Source organism: Ichthyophthirius multifiliis (assembly GCF_000220395.1).
Source record: "Ichthyophthirius multifiliis unplaced genomic scaffold scaff_1120509250353, whole genome shotgun sequence".
Classification (NCBI taxonomy): Eukaryota; Ciliophora; class Oligohymenophorea; order Hymenostomatida; genus Ichthyophthirius; species Ichthyophthirius multifiliis.
This window is the reverse complement of record NW_004086823.1, coordinates 200-19,473: the sequence shown is the minus strand read 5'-3', so window position 1 is coordinate 19,473 and position 19,274 is coordinate 200. Positions and strand designations below refer to the sequence as shown.

General features: G+C 16.1%; 5 protein-coding genes across 5 annotated transcripts, besides 42 other annotated features; 2 read left to right on the top strand and 3 right to left on the bottom strand. All coding sequences in view use genetic code 6, as the record gives it.

Annotated features, from left to right (window-relative positions):
* Positions 1-118: 118 nt before the first annotated feature.
* Positions 119-159: a microsatellite.
* Positions 160-282: 123 nt separating this feature from the next.
* Positions 283-335: a microsatellite.
* Positions 336-400: 65 nt separating this feature from the next.
* Positions 401-460: a microsatellite.
* Positions 461-678: 218 nt separating this feature from the next.
* Positions 679-711: a microsatellite.
* Positions 700-755: a microsatellite.
* A 1,786-nt stretch (positions 756-2,541) lies between these two features.
* Positions 2,542-2,603: a microsatellite.
* Positions 2,604-4,103: 1,500 nt separating this feature from the next.
* Positions 4,104-4,138: a microsatellite.
* An 86-nt stretch (positions 4,139-4,224) lies between these two features.
* Positions 4,225-4,310: a microsatellite.
* Positions 4,245-4,310: a microsatellite.
* Positions 4,245-4,312: a microsatellite.
* An 85-nt stretch (positions 4,313-4,397) lies between these two features.
* Positions 4,398-4,441: a microsatellite.
* A 1,618-nt stretch (positions 4,442-6,059) lies between these two features.
* Positions 6,060-6,111: a microsatellite.
* Positions 6,062-6,150: a microsatellite.
* Positions 6,066-6,150: a microsatellite.
* Positions 6,151-8,047: 1,897 nt separating this feature from the next.
* Positions 8,048-8,093: a microsatellite.
* Positions 8,094-8,404: 311 nt separating this feature from the next.
* IMG5_067760 (hypothetical protein) lies at positions 8,405-10,474 on the top strand (the record flags this gene model as incomplete). Its single annotated transcript, XM_004036831.1, has 4 exons — positions 8,405-8,807; positions 8,859-9,038; positions 9,083-9,588; positions 9,858-10,474. Coding segments are annotated over 4 exons (1,706 nt in total), but the record flags the coding sequence as incomplete, so codon positions are not given.
* Positions 9,590-9,662: a microsatellite.
* Positions 9,700-9,794: a microsatellite.
* Positions 9,733-9,830: a microsatellite.
* Positions 9,741-9,828: a microsatellite.
* Positions 10,474-10,511: a microsatellite.
* A 155-nt stretch (positions 10,512-10,666) lies between these two features.
* On the bottom strand, positions 10,667-11,792 carry IMG5_067750 (ligand-effect modulator 3 LEM3 family protein, putative; the record flags this gene model as incomplete). The annotated part of the gene is made up of 4 exons (XM_004036830.1): positions 10,667-10,839; positions 10,880-10,990; positions 11,077-11,214; positions 11,258-11,792. The coding sequence occupies 4 exons, from the start codon at positions 11,790-11,792 to the stop codon at positions 10,667-10,669; spliced, it is 957 nt and encodes a 318-aa protein (XP_004036878.1).
* Positions 11,039-11,071: a microsatellite.
* Positions 11,793-11,949: 157 nt separating the features above from the next.
* Positions 11,950-12,072: a microsatellite.
* Positions 11,965-12,057: a microsatellite.
* Positions 11,967-12,077: a microsatellite.
* Positions 12,020-12,081: a microsatellite.
* Positions 12,082-12,481: 400 nt separating this feature from the next.
* Positions 12,482-12,528: a microsatellite.
* Positions 12,529-12,879: 351 nt separating this feature from the next.
* Positions 12,880-12,909: a microsatellite.
* Positions 12,910-12,930: 21 nt separating this feature from the next.
* IMG5_067740 (regulatory subunit of type ii pka r-subunit family protein, putative) lies at positions 12,931-13,587 on the bottom strand (the record flags this gene model as incomplete). Its single annotated transcript, XM_004036829.1, has 1 exon — positions 12,931-13,587. The coding sequence occupies one exon, from the start codon at positions 13,585-13,587 to the stop codon at positions 12,931-12,933; it is 657 nt and encodes a 218-aa protein (XP_004036877.1).
* Positions 13,047-13,111: a microsatellite.
* Positions 13,069-13,127: a microsatellite.
* Position 13,588: 1 nt separating the features above from the next.
* Positions 13,589-13,623: a microsatellite.
* Positions 13,589-13,652: a microsatellite.
* A 211-nt stretch (positions 13,653-13,863) lies between these two features.
* Positions 13,864-13,905: a microsatellite.
* Positions 13,906-15,158: 1,253 nt separating this feature from the next.
* Positions 15,159-15,209: a microsatellite.
* Positions 15,163-15,209: a microsatellite.
* Positions 15,210-15,224: 15 nt separating this feature from the next.
* IMG5_067730 (hypothetical protein) lies at positions 15,225-16,609 on the top strand. Its single transcript, XM_004036828.1, has 2 exons — positions 15,225-16,031; positions 16,087-16,609. Exons 1-2 carry the CDS (start codon positions 15,264-15,266, stop codon positions 16,501-16,503), a joined length of 1,185 nt encoding a protein of 394 aa, XP_004036876.1. The 5' UTR covers positions 15,225-15,263; the 3' UTR covers positions 16,504-16,609.
* Positions 16,035-16,085: a microsatellite.
* Positions 16,516-16,609: a microsatellite.
* Positions 16,610-17,101: 492 nt separating this feature from the next.
* Positions 17,102-17,137: a microsatellite.
* An 8-nt stretch (positions 17,138-17,145) lies between these two features.
* Positions 17,146-18,613, bottom strand: IMG5_067720 (protein kinase domain protein; the record flags this gene model as incomplete). Its single annotated transcript, XM_004036827.1, has 2 exons — positions 17,146-18,077; positions 18,130-18,613. 2 exons carry the CDS (start codon positions 18,611-18,613, stop codon positions 17,146-17,148), a joined length of 1,416 nt encoding a protein of 471 aa, XP_004036875.1.
* Positions 18,338-18,373: a microsatellite.
* Positions 18,614-18,690: 77 nt separating the features above from the next.
* Positions 18,691-18,729: a microsatellite.
* Positions 18,700-18,735: a microsatellite.
* A 76-nt stretch (positions 18,736-18,811) lies between these two features.
* Positions 18,812-18,853: a microsatellite.
* Positions 18,818-18,853: a microsatellite.
* Positions 18,854-19,274: the final 421 nt, after the last annotated feature.

Genomic DNA, 19,274 nt, shown 5'->3' with positions numbered 1-19,274 from the left:
ATATATATATATGCATACATATATATTTATATATATTTATATTAAATATATAATTAATTTATTAGAGGATTTTTATATAATTATTTTTTAACATAAAATATTATTATTATTTATAAAGATATTTAAAAAATTTTATATTTTAATAATTTATTATATTTATTAGAATGAGAAATAATATATTATATATTTTAAATTAAATATAACTAATTAATTTGTATTTTTAATATTATTTATAGTTTTTTCATTTATCTGTTTCGTCAAAATGTCTAAAACCGGTTATTATAAATACAATAATAAATATTTTTTTTAAAGTAAATATAAAAAATCTTTTTTTTTATATTATAGATTTTTTTAACAATAAATTATTAAATTAATTTATAATAATATATATGTATATTTTTTTTTTAAATTTCTTATAATATATTTTATTTAATTCTTTTAATAAATATTTTAAAATCTTATTTTTTTCATTTTTTAATTTTTAATTTTCATATTTTTTTCTATATATTTTATCAATATTTTATGTTTTCATATTTTAATATTATTATTAGAATTATAAATTTAATTATAATTATTTATAATAAAAAAAATAAAGTTTTTTAAAAAAATATATTATTATAAATAATGTATATACATTAACCTTTTTAAAATTGAAAATAATAAAAAATATTTATAAAAATAATAATTTTATATAATATATTTTATTAATAAAAAATGTTAATTATTTTTTATTATTAAAATATGATAAATTATTTCAAAAGATTATTATTTTATCATGATTTCAATTTTTGTTTTTAATAATTTTAAAAGGTTATAAATAAAAAAAACATAAATTTTTTTTTTTTGTTAATTTCATATTTTTTAATTATATTATAAAAAATATTATTATTAAATTATAAATTTTTATCATAATTAACTATAAACGAAAAAAATGTCTAAATCATAAAATTAAGCTGATAAAGTATAACAAATAATTTAAAAAAAAAACTACAAAAAAAAATTATCATAAATAAACAAAAGTAAAATAAGCAAAAAAAAGTAATTCATAACATAACGAAAAATCTATAAATGGTTTCCATTAATAATAATAGGATAATTTAAATTTAAGTACTGAAAACATAATTCTAAATTCTCAATAGAACTTATAAGAAATAAATATGTAATAAAATAATTCATAAATAATTTTTTAATTCATTTTTTTTCATTTAAAGTTTATAATAATAATAATAGAACGAAAAATAAGATTGTAAATTTTTTTTTTTTTTAAAAAAAAAAATATTTTTCTTTTTTACATAAAACAATTATTTATTTTATTTAATAGAAGACTCTCTTAAGAAATAATTTTCAGATTAAATCAATAATATAGTAAAAAAAACGGAAATGAACCAAATTCATACACAATAAACGTATAAACAGAAAATTAAAAAGCTTTGCTTTTCTAAAACACAATGGTATAGACTATTTATTTTTAAAATATATATATAAAATTATTAATTACAAGAACATATTAGAATAATATTTTAGAAATCCTTAATTTATCAATAATGATTAAGCTAAATAAATAATAATGTAATATTAAAAGTAAAATAATATTCTACAAAACGAATTGCAATAAGCATAAGAAAAAATAAGTGTAAATAAAATAAAATAATTAAAATAAATTAAAAAAGGACTTATAAGGAAAATTGAATTCAGTTGAATACAAACATGATTAAAAAATATAAACATGTTAAGATTCAATATTAAACTAACCTTCATTTTACGAAAAATAAATAAGGCAAGATATTTAAATATAAAACAATTTAATAATGACAAGTGAACAAATATAGCCTTTTCTGACTTCAGAGATAAACCAATTCGAAAAAGAAGTCGTTTAATATAATTAAGAAAATAATACTTTATTTACAAAAATAATAGATAAATTTACAAGTGTAATTTAATAAGAATATCACAATGCTAATATACATATATATGGATCTTATGCGACTTAATTATGTCTTCCATGGTCTAATATTGATTTGGTTATACAAATAGACTCTATTAATGAAAATTAAGTATGATTTTGTCTAATATAGAAAACTTGTTAAAGACATAAAAGGATTTAGTATTTTCTACTTAATATATATCAAAAGCAATTATTTAAGTACTAAAGATAACTTGTACAGGAGAATATAAAAATAAAAAATTGGATATTACAATATAAGAACCTATGCATAATGGGTTAAAATGTGTAGATTTAGTAAATGAATATTTAGCTTGTTATAAACCTTTAAAAGGATTAGCTTTAGTTTTAAAACAACTTCTTTATACTTCATATTTAAATGATACTTATACAGGTGGATTAAGCTCTTATTCTTTGATATTAATGATAGTATATTTTTTATAAGTAAATAATATATATAGAAAAATTATATAATATTTATATTTATAAATAAAAATATATATATATATATATATATTATTTAAATATAAATAAATAATTTTCAATAATAATATAAAATAAAATTTAATAAATAATTTATTATGTATTGTTAAAAATTAATATATATATATATATATATATAAATATATATATATATATTTATATATATATATATCTATATCCATATTTATTTTTATTAAGTTGAAACTCAAGTAAGAAAATCTTTTTAATTATGAAACTGAATAAATTAATTGGCCTAATTAAGGTAAATTATTAATTGAGTTTCTACTATTTTACGGAATGGATGATTATAAATTTAAATATGTTAGTCCTTAAAAAATTGAACATTAAAATAATGTCAATACATATATAATAGATACTAGTTATGTAATATTTATAAATAAATTTATATATATATATATATATATATTTTATATTGAAAGGATATGATTAATTAAGGTAAAATATATATTTTTGATCCTTTAAATATGTAAAATAATGTTGCTAGATCTACTTTTAAATATTAAAATATAAAAGTATTTTTTTTTATTTATATTTAATTTATTTTTGAATATAAAAAGACAAGTTTTGTAGTTGGTTATAGTGTTTTACATTAAGTTTACAAATGTGAATCTAATTGTTAAAATAAATAACATTAAAATGGAGATCTTCATGCTTGCATGATTTTAAAAAGATTTTTTAATTTACCTTGCAAAATTAATAATACATTACCTTCTTTATTATTTTTATAACCTTTATAGTCAATGTAACCTATGTAGTCTATATAACCAATTTAGACAATTTAAACTATGTACTAACCTTAATAGTATTATTTTTAAATGCTTTGAAATAATATAAAAAGTATATAATAATTATTTTATTTAATTTAAATAAAAAAATTATAAATGAAATAAAAGAATATATCTATATTTAGAATTTTATTATAAAAAAATATTTTATATATATTTTAGAAAAATATTTTATTAAATAATTTTACATATTAAGAAATAAATATAATAGTATATAAAATAGTTTTTAAGAAAAATATTTACAATTAAAATTTATACATAAAAAAAATAATTTATATGATTTAAAAAGAATAGTAATAAAAAAGAATAAAAAAAATTAAAAATAAATTATATTTATTTTAGTTAATTAATTATATTCATAATTAGTTTTGTTATTTTTATTATAATGTATAAAATATATTTTTAATTTAAATATTTAATAAAAAAAATTTAAAAGCTAAATAATTTTTATCTTTTATTTCATATAAATATATCTGATGTTTTTTTTCTATTTTATAATCTAAACTTCGAAAATATATTTTTCTATTTATAATATTAATTCAAATATAAAAAAATTAAATAAATAAAATAAAATCATTGTTATTTAAGATATTTAATAATAATTTAAAGTTATTCTATAAAAAAAATTATAGATTTTTATAATTGAATTTTATTTTAATAGTAATATTTTATCTTTTTAAGAGATTTTTGTTTATATATATATATATTTAGTTTAAATATAAAAAAATTTAATATGAATATATATATTAAGGAAAAATATTATTTATTATTATAATTAATATGTATTTTAATAATTTTATTAACAATTAAAAAAAAAAAATTGTTAATATAAATTTAAATAAAAATATTACATAATTATTATACTTATTTTTATTTTTTTATAATAAAAAATTTTATTAAAATAAAAGAACTATTTAAATATAATTAGTTATAAATATAATATGTAATTTTTTGAGTATTTTATATAAAATCATTAAAAAATAAAAAGAACTAATATAAATTTTTAAAATTAAATATTTATAAATATAAATATATATATATATATTTTTATATATATATATATTTATATTTATAAATATATGTTTAATACATTTATTAAAATTAAAAGTTTTTTTAAAAAATTCTTTTTATAACTAAATTACTAAATTATTTAATGCAAAATATTATAAAAAGAAAACAATAATTTTTTTAAAAAGATTAACATAATTTTACTAATTCACTTACAAAATCTATATCAATACACGAAGTAGACATAACTGAAAGTGATACATGTATACCTAGTATATCGCATGAAATAAAAACATATAAACACAAATAATTATTTAATAATGAAGAAACAACGAAGATTCATTTATAAAAACTTTTACAATTCCATAATATCAAATAGAATCTATAGATACATTAAATTCTATAAATTTAAATTTTTCACAAAATTAATTGTTATAATTTTAATAATTAAAAGAAAGAAAATCATTTCCATTAATATAAAGTAGTATATAAGATTCATCGACAACATAAAAAAATGATATACATAAATAAAAATATATATTTGATTTTCAAGAAATGAAAATAAATAAACTTCCAGCATAATTATTTGATATGAAAAGTACTTTAATAGTTTTGAATTTATCATATAATTAATTTCTAGTGTTCCCTATTGAATTATGTTAGTTTTTAATGTTAAAAAGTATAACATTTGATTTTAATTTAATATAAGAATTACCTGAATAAATTGCTTTTTTAAAAAATTTAGAAGAGATTTCTTTTTCTAATAATTATTTACGTTAATTACCTGGTTCTTTATAGAATATTTCGAATTTAAAAATACTTAATATAGGTTAAAATAACATCGAAAATATAGGAAACGAAATTACTAATTTAAAAAAACTAGAAGTTTTGTATATATATAATAATTTATTTACAAAAATTCCAATTAAATTGAAAAATTTTAATTTTTTAAATGAATTAGCATTAGATTGGTTTAAATTTATTAAACCTTAGGCAGATATACTAATATAGAGGCCTTTACATAATTCTTATTTTAATAAATTATTTGACTTATGTATTCTTTTCTAAAAAGAAAATTAACCAGAAATAACTTTTTAAAATTTTGTTAATTTTTTTTCTAATAATTAAGATACCCATTTATACAAAAAAGACTCCAAAGGAAGGACTTTGGCATTTTAAGCAGCCGAAAACGAAGAATTAGGGGTTCTTAAGGCATTATTAACTAACGAAAACTCTCTAAACTAAGTAGATAGAGAAGGTTAGAGCCTATTAACTTTTTCTATATTAGAAAATAAGTTTCGTAGTGTAGATTTCCTACTTTAAATAGGCGCTGATGTGAGGAAAGGCGGCGGGTATTTGGGTAGTGGACTAAATATGGCAACTAGTAAATTAAACGAGAAAATAGTTATGCGATTTCTGGAAGGAAATGCAGACGTAAACAGTGTAGATTTTGAAGGAAATACTGCTCTACATATATGTTTTATGGTTTTTTAAAAAGGATGTAAAATAAGCATAAAATATATGTAAATTATTATTAGAAAAAGGGGCAAATCCAAATTGTTTAAATAAAGATTTTTGGAGTCCTTTACATTTGGCAGTTAGAAAAAATTAAAAAGAAGCAATTAAATTTGCTATTTTTTATAATTAAAACAATATATAAAATTAATGCCTTTTTGATTTTGATAAAAGAGGAGGCGTAAATAAATGGAGTTTAATGCATTTAGCGGCTAATTAAGGAAATATTGCTATTCTTGAATTACTTTCAGACGCCAATTCAAACACATTTGATTTTACAAAATATAATTAAACTCCTAGAAAAGTATATATATATATATATATATATATATATATATTATTTTTATATATATATATTCATAATTTTATATTTATATTTATATTTTTTTTTATATTATAGGTTGCTTTATAAAGTTTAATATTATTTAAAATATTAAGAAAATAAGAAAATAGATGGATTTAAGGAAATATATTAAATTAAAAAAATATTAAAAATAAGAAAAAAGAAGAAGATGAGAATATAATTGATGAAGATGATAAAAATATATAGAATTTAAGAAATATTATAACTGAGAAAATGAAATAAAAGGAATTTTTTTTACAGGAATAATTAGACCTTTTTGACGATTAATAATTTGGTTATTCTATAAAGGAAAATATAATAAAAAACATTGCCCAAAACCCTCGAAACAAAGAATTCGGGTACGACTCATAAGAAGAAGACATCCAGGATCCTGACAAAATGCACATAGATGATATATGTTAAAACAATGTATTAGAAGATGATGAAATAGATGAATAAGAAGATGATATGATGGATAATATAGACGAATGTTGTGTTTAAGGAAACAATATGGATGTAAATAAATGTTCTAAAGAGGATAAAAACAACATAACTTAAAATGTATCTATGAGAAATTTATAGGGTATAGTTAATAATATGGCTTAAATTGAGGCTAAATCAGTATATATTTAGAAGTAAAAAAAAGATGAAAAAATATTAGAAAAAAAAGAGAAAAATTCAAGCTTTTTTAATAGCAGTTGTAGGTTATTTTAGAGTATTTAAAGTTTCTAAAAGGAGAATTTTTCAGAAGAAATTTTAAATTTATATAATATTATTTTAGAAAATTCAGTTTTTTCGGAAAAAATTTCAGCTTTGAATTTATTTGGAATATTACATATTAAATTATGTTAAAAATAAGTTAAGTTTTTGTCAGAAAAAAACTTTTTGTCCAAAAATATACACTTAATTAATGAATATATACACCTTTAGTTAAATTTAGATGATTTTTAAGACTATTTTTAGTATATTCCTAACGTATTTGCCTGTATTTTCGGATAAATATTCCCTATATTGAAGGATTAGGAGAATGTTTTGAGGGATTAAGGGATGCTTTATTAATAGTATAATAAATAGAGACAGGTTTAATATTAAAATGAAGAGTTTTTGAGAATTATCGATTCTTGTGGATAGTTTTTGAGGATGATTAATAACTTTGATTATGAAGAAGAATTTAAAAAGTAAATTTGGGAAAGGAAAAAGGAGTTTTGTGCATTTTTTACTTGCGATTTTTCGGTTTGGACGGAGTTTTTATATAAGAAAATGCAAAATATAGCTTATTTAAATAAAATAAAAGGAAAAATTAATAGTTATTAAAAATATATATATAGGATTGTTGGAAAAAATAGGTTTTTTTGCGAAGAAGAGCGATTTTTTTAAATAAACGATATAAAAGACTCCAAAAAAAACTCAAAAAAGAATATTGAAAAAAATAGTGAAAAAATTGCCGAAAAAAACATAAAAAAAAATATAGAAAAAAAAAGGAATTATTTTGTTTAATAAAGGCCATTTTTTGACGGGAAAAAGAAAAACTAAAAAAATTCTCAAAGTTAAATTTGTGAAGGATTTTGGAATAAAAAAACAAATAATTTATTGGAAGATAATTTTATTAATAAAAGCTAAGATTTTCTTCCAGAATTTATTCTTTTAAATTAAAAAATTGAAGAACCAGTTGTTTTAATAAATGGTATTTTTGGAAATAAAAGTAAATTAATGGGTATTGGGGAAGAAAATATATAAGACGAAGATTGTATTTAAGGTAATATGGAGTTTTAGGATAATATTAAAAAATAAAATTTAGGACTTTCACCATTTTTGAAAAAAAATGTTTGACTTTTTTTTTATGTATTTATTTTTTAATTTTTATTTTTTGTTATAAAAATATTATTATTTTTTTATGTATTTTTACTTATATTTGTATAATATAATAATTTATTGAATTTATTGTTTAATAAATAAGAAAAAATAAATAAAAAAATAAGAACAAAAAAAAAAAAATGAATAAACCAATGAATAATTAACTTTAATAAAAATCATTAGAATTTTATAGTTTTTAATAATATTTTATTAAAAAAAAAAAACAAAAAAATTAAAAAAACATTTATAAAAAAAAAGGTAAATAAAGTTAACTATAATAAATTAAATTAGATACATAATCAAAAAATAATGATGATGATTTTCTATCAAATTTAAGAGGAAGTGAATTATAATAAATACATTTATAATAAAATTAGATATTAAGCGATTATAAATTAAAACATAACAAAAATAATATATAAAATTATAGAACAAAATAAATAGAAAAAATAGGGACTTCAATAAATATAATGGAAGATGAATATTTCGGTGAGGATAATTAGAAAAAAGAAAATGACCGAAATAAATTTATAAATCCAGAAACTATAAATAGACTAAGAGATCACTAAGTTACTTTTAATTTAGGTATTTTTTTAGAGTTCTTTTGGTATCATATATTATTCTATGTATTTTTGGGACCTTTAGTTAATTTAATTTATCTAAAAAGACTTAATTTAATGGGTAATTTAGGGTTTTTTGGAAATAGTTTTGATTTTTATTTCCAGACATTTTTTTATATTAATAATATGGTAAATATAAGTTTGTATTTTTTAACTACAAATTAAAATGTCTATTTTTTAGAAATTCTTTTTACTATTTTTATTATAATACTTAGATGTTATATTATAGCAGCAAAGTTATTTTTTATATATATATATGTAAAACTTTTTTTTATAATTATATATAGATATGCAACTTTACATGAAGATAAAATTTAATTATATAAAAATTATTATATAGAAAGATAATATAGAATATTAGATTTTTATTTAAAAAATTGGGCATAGTAAAATTATTAAACTATATATAGAGAAACTTATAATTCTATATAAAGAGGAGAAATTGATTAAGCATTATTTTATATTTCGTAAAATAAAATAAAAAAAAAAAATTAAAAAATTAAAAAAATAGATTTTTTGTTGATCCAAATAATTAAATATAAACAGAAATTGAACAAATGAACAATGAATTATCAAAATAACATAAATATACATCTTCTAAATTCTAATCAAACTCATATAATCAAGTATAGAATGGTAAAATGTTTTATGGATATGGAATAATAGGATATATAATATAATAATATAAAAAAACATAAATATATTCGAAATCAATACCATATTTATGTATAATTTTAGCGTTAGTAAGATCTTCAATACCTATTGCTTTTCGTTATTTATATTAAAAGAATATAAATTTATGTAATTATGAAGTAATATAGTTAGCAATGTTATTTTTTAATACATTTTTAGGTTACAGTATATCATTTGTATTTTTATTTAATTTCATTCGAGATTTGAAATTAAAGCTTTTTTGTTAACTATAATGTTAATTAATGCTCTAAGTAAAAAAAGAACATAAAGCAGAAAAAAAATGCCTTCCTACAATAGATATAACAAATCCGTATTCATTAAAATGTATATATATTAATATAATTATATATATAAAGATAATAAAAATTATTAATATATTATTAAATATAATTATATATTAATATTTTATATGTTTTTATTATTTATATAAAAATCATATAAATTATAAATAAATTATTTTATATAAACATATATATTATATATATTATAAATATTATATATAATATATAAATATAATATATATATATATTTTTATTATATATATATTTTATAAATATATTATATATTTTTTAAGAAATTTCTTTAAAAAAAAGCTTGGTCTATTTTAAGAAGAATACTTTTAGATTATGGAAAATCTTATTTTTTGAGATTATAGTCTTATTTGTCTTTTTATTTATTTTATATTTTATTTAATCTAATTTTAGTGTTTTTATGGGTAACTAATTTATATCAACTGAATCTTATTTATCCATTTATTTGCTTTTATGAACTTACGGTTACTTTTTCGATTTTACTATATATGCTTTTCTTGGGTGCTTTAATAAATGAAAAATTCGAAAAATTTGATATTATTTTGGGAGACCATTAAATAATTTTTAAGGATATTTTGAGAATGGAAGAAATTTACTCTGATAATGAAAATTAAGGAAAAATTAGTAATTTTGTATTCAAAAAATCTATTTTTAAAATAAAATAATATGTAAATGACAATAATATTTTATTCAAAGAACATTTGAACAGTTTATTGGATGGAATTGAAAGTTGTAAATTAGAACTTTAATAAGATTCTATTAATTAACCTTTAACTTTCTTCGGAATCAAAATTACACTGCCTTTGTTTTAATCTATTGTTGCTGGATTAACTACTGCTTTTGTGGCACTGGCTTAAGTTTATTTATAGATACATTAATAAAAAAATAGTCCTTTATGATTATTTTTTTTATTAATTAATTATTTTTATTTTTAATAATATAAATGTATATTTTCTTATTATGTATAAATATAATAATATATACATATATATATCTGTGTTTTTTAAACATTAAGAAATTTTTATATATATATTTTTTTTCTTTTAATAAAAAAAAAAATTATAAATAAAATAAATATTTAAAAAAAAAAATCATTTATTAGATTTAGTTTTAATATGATATATAATAAATACAAACCCTAATAGTAGAGTAACAGATCCGCCAACTAAATGAGCTATTACTAAGACAGGATTCTTACCTCCAATAGAAGTAACATTATTAATAAGAATATTTTTATATGTATTATATATTTTTTAATCAAACTCTTTTATATATATATTTTTAAATAATTATTATTATTTTACTATTATTTATTTCTATAATATAATTCCCAGTTTTTAAATCTTAATCGATTTTACCCCATAATTTTTTAAATTTAGATAAACCAGAAACTCTAATCCAATTTTGAAATCTTTCTTTTTATAATTAAATGTAAATAAATAATATAATATAAAATTTATTATTATATATATATTTATATATATATATATATATATTTTACAATTTTCTATATTTATCCATTATTATTAAGCATCATAATTTTTAATATTTTTTTAATCAAATTCCCATGAAATATTATCACTTTTTATATTAATTTCTTACTTTTAATTTCCATCAATTTTATATAATTTATATTCATCTAAAAAAAAAATATATATTTTTTTATAAATATTTAAAAATACCATTAAAATATGTAAAAGCTTTTATTCCACAAGGTATAGCGACTTATTCCATTTATTATTAAGTAAATTATTATCCAAGAATATTTCTATATTCATTGGATTACTAAATTATTTTTAATTCTTTAAGTTTATCACATATTTATTAATTTGTTCTAAAAGGTTCACAATTATCTTAATGGCTATATAATTTTTAAGCTTAATATATTTATTCTTAATTATATGAATCTATGTATTTTTAATAGTTTTAATTAAAGTTTTTCATTTCATAATATATAAAGACTGGTTATTTTATTTCTTAATTAATATTTAACTCTATTTCACATATTTATTTAAATCCGCATTTTTAAATTTGACTATATTCTATTTTATATTCTATTACTTTTTCATTTTTGATTGCAAACAATATACCGGCTACTAATAAATAAATACCTTTTTTTATTTTATTATTTTAGGATTTTAAATATTTAAATAAATAACCTGTAATTATATATATAAATCCGCCAAATAATTTATTTGATGGTTTCCATTAATTCATTTCTTGTTCTTCTTATAGTGAATATTCTTATTTATCATATTGAATATTTTATTATTATTGCAAAAAAATTAAATCTGATTTTTTTTAATTTTGATTTTCTGTATTTATTTTTTCATTTTCATTATTAAACATATTCATTTTTTTATATTTGGTATTAAATAAAAATAAAAAGAATAATAAAAATAAATATAAAAATATTAATATAATAATAAAATTAATAATAATAATAATAATAATATAATAATAATAATAATAATATATTAATTTTAATAACAATAATTTATTTTAACTTTTTTAATTAAGTAATTATTTTTTTTTAGTGTTGAAATATAAGAATTTTTATTTAAAAAATCTTTAAATAATTAAAATTTTGTAAAAAAAGTTTATTATAAATTAAAATTTCTAAATATAGTTTATATTACTTTTATATATATTATTCTTTTATTATAATTTTTTATAACCTTATTATAAAATAAAAGGTTATAAAATACCTATAACTACTTTTTTAATAAATTGATTAATTTTTTTTTAAAAAAACATAAGAAATATATAAACTATTGAAATATAAAATTTTTTAAAAGATTAGGAAATAATTTATTTAAAAAGAGACTATACATTTTTATAAATATAACACTAAAATTTTTAAAATATTATTTAAAATTTTATTTATAATCAAAAAATAATAATTTAAAAATTAAAAAACTAAAAAAACTATAAAAAATAAAAAAATATTAAATTATATTAATATAAAAAAAAATATTTTAATAAATTAAAATAAATTTAAACTAAATATAAGTTTTCAAATAATATATTTAATATTCAATTAATTATACAAAAAAAATAAAATTATTAAAATGTAATATTATATGTATAATGTAATAAACATGTAAAGTATTATATATAATAAATAATAAAAGTATATGTTAAATTAGAATTATTTAATTGTTTAAAAAGTTTAAAAATAATAAAATTTTAAAGGTAAATAAGAAAAAAGTGATATATAAAAATGATTATTAATAGTGATTTAAAAAAATTAAAAAAATAAAACAAATATTGTTAAATTTAATAAAAATATTTTTTAAAAAAAATATAAATATATATATATATATATATATATTTATTTTTCTATAAGAAGTCATCAATTATATTTATTTCTTACTTAATCTCCCCTAAATTTAGCTTGAATTTTTAAAGCTGCATTTTAGTAACTTTCTATAGGTCCATCTAATTTTATTTCTTCTTTTTATTAAATAATAACTTCTTATTAACTTTAAACTTCTTATTAGCTTTTTATTTCTTATTGGCTTTTATCTTCTTATATGCTTTTTATTTCTTGAACACTTTCTGTACCTGCTGCTTTTAACATGGCAGAATTATACATATCTTATACAAATTATTTGCTGATTCTTTTCTCTTCAGCGAATGAAATATCACTTTCTTTTGAATGATTTGAAAGATCATTTTGTTTATCAGATTTTTAAGAATTTAATTTTTATAAATCATTTTCCTTATTATTAGATGCTTCAACTACTTTCATTGCTTAATCAGCATATTATTCATGAGGGGTTGGATTATAACTCTTTTTATTTGCCATATCATATTTATCAACAGGCTTTGGAACGTTATATTTTGATTCATATATATATTCCTTTCCTTAAGCTTTTTATTCGAAATAGTTTGCCGCAAAGTAGATTATGTCTTCAGGTTAAGCGCGTAATATTTCACGTGTGAAATCGTGTAATATTTCATAAAAACCTTCAGGTACAGGATATTTTTAAAGATATTTGGAAGCCATATTTTTTAATTTTTTTTTTTTTTATTATTTTTTTTTAAAGGTTTTATTTTTCTTATTTTTTTTTTATATATTATTATAAATAAAAAAAAATATAAAACATTTTATTAATCATTTATTATATTTTTTTTTTTCAAATACATTAGTATAATAAAAAATATTTTTCTTATTTTATTTATAAGATTACTATTTTTTTTTAATAATTTAATCATATAGATTATAATCTTTTCTTAAATATAATCTAAATATGATGATAAAGTTTTTAAATATAAATATTAAATATAATTATAAAAAGTATAAATAGAAAATATATAATTATAATATTAATAAATTATATTTCTTGTATTGATAACAAACCAAATTTAAATTAACTTTTAAATCAAATAAATAAATATTATTAAGTATCATTCTTATAAATAATTAAAAAAGAAATAAGTTATATATATATATATATTGTTTTAAATTAAAAAATTTAATTTATTTTAAAATATGTCTATTTAATTTATTTATTTATTTATTTATATAGTTAAATTAATAATATAAATATTCAACTATAACCATTTTTTATTAAAATATATATTTAAGATTAAATAATGTATTAGTATATATTTTTTTATATATAATTGATATATTCTCATAACTTATTATGTGATAAAAGCAATTTGACTTTTATTTTAATAGTTTTTTTTTTAATTAAATGACTTTTTTATTTGATTTATTTTCGAATTTACTAAGTTTTTTAAATAATATTAAAATATATATTTTTTAATATTATAAAAGTACTGTTTTAATTTATGTAAAATATTTATATTAAATATTTGTTTATATTTAATTATAATGATAAATAAAAATATTTAGATTATTTTTATATTTTTTTTTTCTAATAAAAAAATAACTATTTTATCAGTATTAAATTGTTTTTATTATTAAATTTTACTAAATATTGATTTTTCAGGTATTAATTATAAATACAATAGAAAATGTACGAAATTTTTAAAATTATATATTAATATTTTAAATATAGTATAATCAATAATCAAAAAAGCTAAAGTTAAACTTTATATTTTAATATGATTTTTTTACAAAAAGTATTTAATATTTATAAATAAAAAAATAAAAAAATGTTTTTAAAATCTAAATATATATATATATTTATATAATTTTCAAAATATTTTATTAATTTTTTATATAAAATAAATACTTTATATAATTTAATGTTTAATTATTTATATTTTGTTTATTTTATATATCTTATTAATATAATTTTTTTTCTGAATATGTATTTAAAATTATAAATGATAAATAATATTTCTAGATATTATATTAAGAATAAATTAAATAATGAATCACATTAAATTTAATGTATAAAAAAAAAAAAAATTAATTTCAAAATTTTATTTTTCGAATGATATACATAAATTTACACGTGCAATTAATTAATCTATATAAATAGCGCATATCAATAAAACTTGTTTAAAGCATGACGTTACAATTTTAATAATAAATAAAAACTCATAAATTTTATTAAAATTATAATTATTTTCTTTATTTCAAATATCTTTTTTTAAAAAAAAAAATATAATTAATAATAATAATAATAAATAATAATAATAAATAATAATAATTTCAAAATTACAAAATATATTATTATATATATATATATATATTAAAATAAAAAAATGTCTCACTAAAATCAATTCTTAAATTTAAGAAATTTCAATCTTTATGATTTCAACCAAGAACACAACAGTCTCGACAACTTCACTTTATGCGAATACATATGGATTGACGGAACTGGTAAAGGCCTCCGTTCCAAAACTAGAGTCTACACATCTAAAATAACTAAACTTGAAGAACTAGACTGGTGGACATATGACGGTTCATCCTGCGGACAAGCCTCTACTGGAGATTCTGAAATATGGATAAAACCCGTATACATGTGTCCTGATCCTTTCAGAAAAGGAGTACGTGCCTACTTAGTAATGACCGAAACTTACTTAGCCGATAAAGTAACACCCGCTAGGGGTAATTTTAGATACATTGTATCTAAAATAATGGATGAAGCTAAAGAAGAAGATCCCTGGTTTGGCATTGAATAAGAATATTTCCTTTTCAGCAGAACCGGAACTACACATGCTTGGCCTTTAGGATGGCCTGAGGGTGGATTCCCTTTCCCTTAGGGAAGATATTATTGCTCAGTTGGAGATTTTAATTGCTTTGGAAGAGCCTTAACTGAAGCTCATTTGAGATGTTGTCTTGCTGCAGGATTAAAAATTGCAGGACTTAATGCTGAAGTTGCTCCTGGATAATGGGAATTTTAAGTCGGTATTACTAAAGGTATTGAATGTGGGGATATGATGTGGATGGCTAGATATATTCTTTTAAGACTAGGTGAAGAAATGGGAGCTCATGTTGATTTCTAACCTAAACCTATTAAGGGTGCTTGGGTATTTATTTATATTTAATTTTATTTTATTTTATATTTACTTTTTTTTTTTTTAGAATGGATCAGGTGCACATACTAATTATTCAACTAAATCTACTCGTTCTGATGGCGGATTAAATTTCATTATTAATAATCATTTACCTAAATTAAAAGAAAAACATCTTGAACATATCACTCTTTATGGAGAAGGTAATAAAGCAAGATTAACTGGATCATATGAAACTAGTTCTATCCATAAATTCAATTATGGAGAGGGAAGTAGAGCTGTCTCAGTTAGAATTCCTGTTTATACAACTGCATAAGGAAAAGGTTATTATGAAGATAGAAGACCTGCTTCTAATATTGATCCTTATTTGGTAAGTGGAATTATTGTAGATACTACTTGTTTGGATTCTAAATATTGTGATGAAATTCTTGCAGCGTTTAAAAAATTCGCAAGAGAATAACCTTAAGATGATACTCCTGATCATTGAGCGGGATGAAAAATATATATATATATATAAATAAATTTTATTATATATATATATATATATATAAATATATATATATATATATATATATATATATATATATATATATTCTTTGTTTGTTTGTTTTTTTTTAATATTTGAATTTTTGTCTTTTTTTTATAACAATAAATAAAATTATTGATAAAATAAAAAATTAGTTTTTATTTATATATGAAAAATAAAAAAAGATATTATTTTAATTATCAGATTTTTTTTTTTTTCTTTTAAGAAATATATAATTATTAATAATAATAATAAAATAATTTATTTTATTAATTTTTATAAAAATATAATATCTCAAATAATAATTTTATAATATTATAATATTATTACATGTAAAATATGTTTATTTTGTAAAATAACAAAAAAAATGATAATTTGACCTTTTTAATTTTAATTTATATACCATTAAGATTTTATTTTTATATCGAAATAAATTTATAATATATTTTTTAAATTAATAGAAATATATATTTATCAAAAAACTAAAAATTTAAATTATAATTTCTATAAAAAATAAAAATATTTCTATTATATGCTTATAATTAATATCTTTTAAATAATAAAAAAAGGTAATATAAAAAAAGATAATATAAAATAATTATTTCATTTTTTTAATATATCAATAATAAAATAAAAAGAAAATAAAGAAAATATACAAAATTAATAACTTTATAAAAGAAAAAATATTAATATTAGATTAATTTCCTGTATATATATAAAATAATATTAATACCAAAATAATATATTCTAATATATATATTGAAAAATACAAATACATTAAATATATAAAAATTGTTAAAAAAAAATACATGAAAAATTAATTTATTTATTATTACTATTTTAAATATTAATACCACTTTTTTTCTATACATATTCATTACTTTCCCTTAAATCTTCACATATACTTTCAACTTTATCGTATGTAAACCCTTCAAATTTTTTCTTTTTTCCTATATAATGAAAAGACTCGATAATCGCACTCGGTTCTGAATTACTTTCTTTATCATTTTTTTGTTAAACAAACTATTAAAGTAAACTATCATATTTCTTTTTTTTAATCATCTGCCAATCTATATCTTTATAAAAATCATCTTATTTAATTTAATCCCAATTAGGTCTTTATAAAGGATCGGTATTTAATAATTTACATACTAGGTTTTTGGAACTAATATCAAAATATTTACTAAACTAAAGCTCATTTTCTAAAATTAAATTCATTATAGGCTTCCAATTTCTCATTGGATGTGTAAAAGGAGGCTTTCCGTTAATTAATTCATATAAAAGTATTCCAAAAGCCCAAATATCACATTTATAATTATATCCTATTTAATTTTTTTCCATTTAGTTTTTTATTATTTCAGGGGCTATATACTCCTAAGTACCTATAAAAGTATATGTTAATTCATCTTAAGTCTTTAATTATTTTCCAAGGCCAAAATCAGCTATTTTTATATGTCCTTTTTCTGTTAATAGTATATTCTCGGGTTTTAAATCTCTATATATAACTTTCATTTCTTTATGTAAATATTCTAGGCCTTTTTGAGAAAAAAAAATTGATGACATTTTTTTTTTATGTTCGAAATATACCTAATAGTATTTCTGCAGATATATATTTTGCTATTTTTATTGGAAAACGTGAATATTTTCTTAATAAAGAATATAAATCACCACCTTTACAATATTCCATAACTAAATATAACTTTGTTTCTGTTTAGAATGAGTATTCAAGTTTAATTAAAAAAGGAGATTGATTATCTTTTAATACTTTTTATTCACAAGTCATTTTTCCAATTAAATTTCTTGATATTATTTTATTTTTTAATATTATTTTCATTGCATATATTTTGTTATTGCTTTTCTTTTTTACGAGAATTACATTACCAAATTCACCTTATCCTAAATGATTAATTTTTTAAAAATCGCTAATACTAATTTGTTTTTTTAAAATTTATTAATTTTAAAAAGGAGATTAGATTAAAGGAGATAATATATCTAAATTTGAATATACTAAAATTTAATTTTAGTCAATTCTATTTTCAAAATTACATATATTTTTACAAATTTAACCCATTTTTTAACTTATTGTTAAAAAAAAATAATAACTTTAGAAAAAATTTTTTAATAAAGTTTTAAAGGATAATATAAAAAAATAGAATAATATATAATAAATAATTTATATATAAATAAATAATTAATGAAAAAATATTTATAAAAATTATTTTATATAAATAAAATACATAAAAAAAAAAAAAATTAATAAGATATTTTTAATATTATAATTAAATATAAATAATTAAATATAATAATTAAAAAATATAAAAAAAAAAAAATTTTATATATATATAGAAATAAATATTTATATAGATATATAATTATATTTATACATATACATTTACATATATAAAAATAAAAATATTTATATATTTTTAATAATTATTTTTTTATTTTTAATCAAATTTTATATTTCTTTTTATTTATATTATTTTATTTAAGTTTTATTATAATAAATTTTATATAAATTTTTTTTTTTTTATTTGCTACTTCTATTTTTTTAAAAAATTTTATTTTTTATATGTCATTATATTAATATTTCTTTATATAAAATAATTTTTTAAAGTTTATTTAAATGATATAGCCATATTTTTTTAAAAATATATTATTTTTAAATTAAATATAATTTATTTCTTATTTAACAAAAGTTACAAATAAATTGATTTTATTTTAAATATTCT